Genomic DNA, 6,940 nt, shown 5'->3' with positions numbered 1-6,940 from the left:
GCACCCGTAGCACTGAGGGGAAGCGACGCGTTGGCGGCGGTGACGTTCCCCCGGCGCGCGGAGCCATGGCGGCCCCGCTGGCGGCTCCGGGAGGCACCGGGGCGGCGGCGGCGGCAGCGGGGCCGGGGCGGGGGGGGCGAGGCCCGGCGCTGCGGGAGGGGGCGCGGGTGTCGGCGCTGTGCCTGGCCTGGTACGGGCTGAGCGCGGGGGGGAACGTGGTGAACAAGCTGCTGCTCGGCGGCTTCCCCCGGCCCGTCACCGTCTCCTTGTTCCACATCCTGGGGCTCTGCGGGCTCCTGCCGCCGCTGCTGCGGGCATGGAGGGTGCCGCCAGCCGGCCCGGCCCAGCTGCCGCCCCGCGCCTACCCCCGCTACATCCTCCCGCTCGCCTTCGGCAAGTACTTCGCGTCCGTGTCCGCGCACGTCTCGCTCTGGAGGGTCCCGGTCTCCTACGCGCACACAGGTGAGGGCCGGGCCGGGCCGGGGGGGGGGGGTGTCCCCGTACCGGCTGTGCGCATATGGGGCCTGTGTGCACCAGGAACCGGCCAGCGAGTGCCTGGCGCAGCGGCAGCAGGGACACCCAGCTGAGGTTATGGCTTCAGTGGGACTGAATCGGGGCCCTCCTCCATCCCCAGCGCTCCCCCTCTGCCGATGGGGGTTGCTGGAGTTGGCCCGAGCTTCGCATCCCCACCAGTGTTCTCTTTCCGTCCCCAGTCAAAGCAACGATGCCGATCTGGGTGGTTCTTCTGTCGCGGATCATTATGAAGGAGAAGCAGACGACGAAGGTGCGGGCAGGTTTGCTGTGGGTCCTTCTGGTGGTGCTTGCGTGTGCTCTGCTGGCTGGGATCAGGAAAGGGGGCGAGTTTTGTGATTGAAATGAGAGAAACCAGATTTTCCATTCAAAATAAGCTGTGGGAACCATCTCTAGAGTCAGGATATCACAGAAACCCAGCCTGGTTTGGGTTAATAGGGACCTTAAAGCTCATCCAGTCCCACCCAGTGCCACGGGCAGGGACCCCTTCCACTGGAGCAGCTGCTCCAAGCCCCTGTGCCCAACCTGGCCTTGAGCACTGCCAGGGATGGGGCAGCCACAGCTTCTCTGGGCACCCTGTGCCAGCGCCTCAGCACCCTCACAGGGCAGAGATTCCTCGAATTCCAATAGTATAAAAGTTGACCCCTGGTTCTGTTGCTTTTTTCTTCCTCCTCCTTTCCTCCCCACGTCAGCATTCTGAAAAAGCTCAGTGGCAATGAAAGTTCACAGCTGTAAGGTGCTCCTCTCTGTTCCTCTTCCAGGTGTACTTGTCTCTGATCCCCATAATAACTGGTGTCCTGTTGGCCACCGTCACGGAGCTTTCCTTTGACATGTGGGGGCTCATCAGCGCGCTTGCTGCTACGCTGTGTTTCTCACTTCAGAACATCTTCTCAAAGAAGGTGAGGGTTTTGCTGTTCATTACATGGGGCAGCAGCCTGCAGCAGGACAGTAAGAGTGTATTCTCCAGTCTATGTATCTTTTAAAGTTAGCTTTACAGTCAAAGGAGCCACAGGTAACAGCTGGCTGTTTTGTCTGCCTGTTCTCTACAGCTCTGTAGAACCTGTCGAAGCTGTTACACTGAAAATAAGGCAGAACTCAGAGCTTCCTGAGCATTTCCTTTACTCCATGTCTGGTTTTCTTTAGTAATCCTTATAGAAAACTCCTACTGTAACAGTATTTAATTATTCCCCTCATTTATCTGTCATTTAATGCTGTAACTGTTACCCAGCGCCTGAATCTCTGTTGATAATATGGGTGGTAGCTGAGGAAAGGCTAACATCATGTTTAATGATGGTTTTTGTTAGGTGTTAAGAGATTCCCGAATACATCATCTTCGGTTGCTGAACATACTCGGGTGCCATGCTGTGTTCTTCATGATCCCAACGTGGGTTTTGGTAGATCTTTCTTCCTTCTTAGTAGAGAATGACTTGGTAAGTGTTGTGTTTGGGGAACTGTTCCCTATTAAGAAAGAAAAGAGGAAAAGAAAACAAAACCAACACACACCATCACTCAAGCAGACAAAGTGCCCTTAGGGGTTCCAGTGTAGTTCCTCCTCAGTGTGAAAGGAACTGTTGTGAAACGCTTGTAAACTCTTTCACCAAAGAGTATTAGAAAATAACCATTGTGTCAGTTGTAGGAATTCACATCAGGGTTAGAGACAGCTTACGTTGTGGTGTAAATCTCGGGAATCAGTAGCCGGAGAGAGGAACAAATGCACCTGAGTTGGTGTCACAGGGATGTGGTTCTTGTGGAGTCAGGAGCTGTGTAATGTAACATACTTGGGTGCCTCTTTAGAGTTAAGTTGCAGACATTCTTCTGTCGGTGGCAAGTAAGAAATGACTCAAGTTGTATTTGTGTTTCTTCGTCTCTTATCTGCAACCTGAGATAATTTTTTTCCCTTGTAATATTTGACTTTATAACAGAGCACAATGTCTCATTGGTCCTGGACCTTGATGCTGCTTATTATCAGTGGATTCTGTAACTTTGCCCAGAATGTCATTGCCTTCAGTATCCTGAACCTGATCAGCCCGCTAAGTTACTCGGTTGCAAATGCCACCAAACGAATCATGGTCATCACAGTGTCCCTTATAATGCTTCGCAATCCAGTTACGAGCACCAACGTCCTTGGGATGATGACAGCCATCCTGGGGGTCTTCTTGTATAACAAGGTAGGGGGGTTATTCAGGAAACTTGCTTGACACAGTCCAGTAGCTTCTTTTTAGTACTACAAGGAACTTGCTAGCAGAACAAACACAGAATGTGTGGCGTAAAACTTCATTGCAAGGAGGTCTGTGTGTCACCAATGCAAAGTATGCAGGTGTTTGGGTGAGGCCAGCTTCTGGGCCTCTGGCAATGTGAATTTTGATCTTCATCTTCTGACAAATGAAGATTGGGAAGTAACATACTCTTCAGCAAAAGAGCAGCTTATTGATTTGGCTTGTGAGAGGAATGAGGGTTTTGTTAAAAGTCACTAGTGGATCTATAACAGGCATAGGTAGTAGTGTAATTGTAAAACCAGATGCTTTCTGCTTGGTGTATGAATGTGTTAGGTGGTATCTGAGAAAAACATTCCTTCTTTCTTTCCTAGACAAAATACGATGCAAACCAAGAAGCAAAGAAGCAGTTACTTCCAGTTACAACTGGAGACCTTGTGAACCTAGACCGGCATCGGAACACTCCTGAGAAGTCTCAGAATGGACTTAATGCGTTTGCACCACACGGAGACTATCAGTATGGTCGAACCAATATCCTAACAGACCACTTCCAGTATAGCCGGCAAAACTATCCAACTACCTACAACTTAAATCGTTTTGATATATAGAGTCCTGGCAAACAGGTATAGACTGTGATATCAGAGTGTCCCCAACATTATCAGAAACTTTTTAGTACATCCATGAATGTAAAGCCATTTTATTGTACAGGTTTTGCAGAAGGGAAGATGCATGTGTAGTGAAAGCGGTACAGACCTTCAACTTCTGCTGAGCAGAGCTTGAACATGAAACAGCTCCATCTGACACTGGAACTAAACATGCGGTGTAGCTCTTGTACAGAGATCCTGGTGAATGCACGTACGTAACTTCAGAGTAAAATACCTGCTGTTGCTGCTCCTTTTCAGAGTCTGTCAACTGATGATTCTTTTGGCAGCTGAATTCTGGCCAGTATTTGCTTTCCATGCTGGTAACGTCACCTTTGATTTGTTCTCTGATACATTTTAGTGATACTTTTAATGAAACTTTCAAAAGGAAGTGGAACTTCTGGTTAGCAAGATTTGTCTGTGTGAGGAGGATTGACTCAGTTGCAGGTAGGGTAGCCTGAATTCATCTTGAGCAACTACCAAACTTCGTGTGGGTATTAACTACTCCTGCCCTTCTGCCTTCTGCTTTTGATGGTGAACCAGAAGTGTTTCTGAAAGAGTTGACAGTAGAATGCTTGATCTCTTCAGAAAGCAGGCTTGAGGCACAGAGAAACAGAATTCTCTAAAATCACGGTTGTCCCACTCACTGTAGATAACAAACATCATTGTTTCCTGAATAATGTCATTCTGTAACTTCAGAACTTGCTCTTGGCAATACAGAAAACGCCTTCACAAATAAAGTGTTTGGAATAAGATGATTTATTTTTTTAATTGCTTCATACCTGTTCTTATAAAACTCCTTTGTTGCTTTAGAAATTGAAAGGTTTAAGGTGTTTTCTTCATGAATTGTGTTCTCTTATACACTTCATATATTATGAATGCATTCATTTGAATCATCATTTGAGATGTTTCTCAAGCCTGTTTTTTTAGCCCCTGATTGTTAATTTCCTTACCTACTGCTGTTGGAGTTGCTGTGTGCATTTAGCCTGACTTCCATTTTCCACTGAAAGAACTTAAATTGTGTGTCCTGCAACTCCCCTAGCTTAGACAGTAACTGATTAAGGAAAAGGTATTTAAATCAGCATTAAGGTGTTAATTTATGGTTAGGAAGAACTGATTCAGTTAGTAGGAATTAATTCATTCTAGACAAGTTGATTGTTGTGTGTCAGGTACTTTTGTGCATGTAAGGAATGAAAGCAGGTGACTTGGGTTTCACTGCATCAGGTTGGTACTGTTAGTACTTTAGCAAAAGATGATTTTAGGGCCTTCTGATCAGAAAAGCTGTTGTACAGTGAGAGTTTTGATTGCATTAAGTACTATGTTCGTACTAGAGAGATACTAGACACCAGTGACAAAATCTAGGGTGTTGTATAGAGCACTCCATCTATTCATTGCTTTAAAAACTTTCATGGTGTAAGATGATGATTTGGCTCCTTTCTGGATAATAAAGAATTTATTTTTAAGTGCAGCGTCAACCTGATCTTATTCTTTTGGCTGACTGTGGAGGTAATTATGGAACCTGCCTTCCTCCACACAGTCCAAAAGAGGAAATGGTCCTTTCTGAAACATCAGAGGCGGGTTAAATATGCTGCTAATGTTTGTGAGCAGAACCTCCTTGACTCGATTGGTGTTGAATCTGTTCATGTAGCTTAGAACTTGGGCTTTTAGTTTAGGAAATCAAAATGAAATATTCCCTAACCCAGGTTAACAAGGACAGGATAATGAGGAAAAGCATTCTTACAGATTAAACTTCTTTTGCCTGTTCCAGTATTAATTTATTTATAATGACTTCTTTCTAATAAGGGGAAGTGCAAAATGTGTCTTTCTAAGGCTCACTTCCCAATATTTAAGTGATTTTGCATAAGTGCAAAAAGGATTGTATGGGCTCAGGGTTTGGATTTGATTCTGGCTCTGCAAAAGACTGATTTGAGGACGAGATACTTAGGCTGAGCTTTTTAAGAGAGGCTGAAGTTCTCCAACTGCTTGCAAAGGGTGCGAGCTGTAAACTACTGAACTCCTGCAGACACTTAATTGTCTTCTTTGTGCCTCAGTTTCCCATTTGGAAAGTGGAAATGGTTCTTCCCTACTTCACAGTGGGGTGAAATACCAGAAGCAAGGAGCAGTGGGGGGATCCCAGGGATATACAGGCATCCTCTGAGTTCATGTGTGCATTTTCTGGTATGTCGCTGTACTGCCTTCAGACAACTTGAATTCTTAGATGGAATGAAGCTCCATGTACTTTATTCAGAGCAGAGGCTTTATTAAATACATTTAGGTGACTTACTGTTGAAAGAACATAACCAGATCTTTTTTGCAACAGAAAAAGAGAAAGCTTGTACCCACTGCACATGCAGGGCAAAAAGGGACTGACCCAAAATGAGGATACCATCTGTTTAAGGCCTGGAGAGTGAATCTCTTCCCTGGAAGCTTTGCCTGACAGAGTGCACGCTCTTCTAGTCCAGGTCTGTGGTCAGCAGGGATCATTTTGGGTAGAGGAACATGTAATTAAAACGGTTATGTGAATTGCGTAACCCAAGAGGTGGTTTCGCTGGGTACCTCAGTCCGAGTCCTTAAGCAATATTGCCCACATCCAGGTGAAGGAAGTTTCTGATACTGTTGTAATATATATTTTAATGCTGGCCCACTGTGAGATTTTTGTTTGGCAAGGTGGAATGTTTGTTTTAACATGGTTTGTAAATTAATGGCGTATTTAACTCTGTACATAGGTCTGTAGAAAGTATGGAAACACTGGAATAAAAAGGGTGTATCGAGACAATGGCGTATAATGACCCTGTTATTAAGTCAAGGTGAAGGGGGCCGGTTTGGGTGTTTCACTTGCAGGAAGCTTTGGGAGTGCCAAATGCTGGTGGTAGTGGATTTCTCATGAGAAACCAGATTAATGTCATGTTGTACCGATGTGATCCATTACCAGATGGCTCCATAGGCTTGAAACTGCCATGACTCGGATGCTGTATCTAGGACACTAGTCACTGGTATGTATCATTAGAAGTGGTTTCATTTCCATGACGAATCCCTAATGTATGTGGAAATAACATTGCAAAAGTGAGGAATTCTTCCCAACCCAGCCCTGCATCGTTGTAGAAATGGCAATGTGAAAGAAGGCGATGTCCCTACTGCTTCTGGCTTTGCTGTTGTAAGTTCTTGGTGCTCCTTTGAGAGATCTACAAACCATTTCCCTCATTGATTCTGTATCAGTACCCAGCAGTGATGAGAGCATCTTTATCACCTGGTAAAACGCTTGTGGTTTTAGTACTAACTAAAACTGAGTTAACAGCTTTGTAGGTGGACAGTGATTTGTAACCATGGCGTTGGTCATTCAGGGCCAAGTTAGGATGATTCCTGATCCTCAATGAGACTTTTTGTGTCCACTCGTGTTTGAACCTGTGTTTCTGATGTAGCATTTTGCAGATGAACCTCTTTGTGGAAAAGGTGCAATGTAAATAAAGGGAAGGTTTTGTTTTTCTAACCATGGCGTCATTTTTAGCAGCTGTGTCATACCAGAAGCATTTTTAGCAGCGATCTTCAAGGTCTTTT

At 45.6% G+C, this 6,940-nt stretch overlaps 1 protein-coding gene across 2 annotated transcripts; it reads left to right on the top strand.

Annotated features, from left to right (window-relative positions):
* Nucleotides 1-43: 43 nt before the first annotated feature.
* SLC35E1 (solute carrier family 35 member E1) lies at nucleotides 44-6,158 on the top strand. 2 transcript variants are annotated; one of them, XM_034070884.1, is made up of 7 exons: nucleotides 44-462; nucleotides 714-784; nucleotides 1,293-1,430; nucleotides 1,836-1,961; nucleotides 2,454-2,699; nucleotides 3,119-3,367; nucleotides 3,453-6,158. In XM_034070884.1, exons 1-6 carry the CDS (start codon nucleotides 66-68, stop codon nucleotides 3,350-3,352), a joined length of 1,212 nt encoding a protein of 403 aa, XP_033926775.1. In that variant the 5' UTR covers nucleotides 44-65; the 3' UTR covers nucleotides 3,353-3,367; nucleotides 3,453-6,158. The 2 variants fall into 2 exon arrangements, with proteins under 2 accessions (XP_033926775.1, XP_033926774.1); XM_034070883.1 differs by having other exon boundaries at nucleotides 3,119-6,158.
* The last annotated feature ends 782 nt before the right edge of the window (nucleotides 6,159-6,940 follow it).

This window comes from Melopsittacus undulatus, chromosome 19, assembly GCF_012275295.1.
Source record: "Melopsittacus undulatus isolate bMelUnd1 chromosome 19, bMelUnd1.mat.Z, whole genome shotgun sequence".
Classification (NCBI taxonomy): Eukaryota; Metazoa; Chordata; class Aves; order Psittaciformes; family Psittaculidae; genus Melopsittacus; species Melopsittacus undulatus.
Note: the sequence above shows the minus strand (reverse complement) of the source record. Positions and strands in the feature narration are given on the sequence as shown.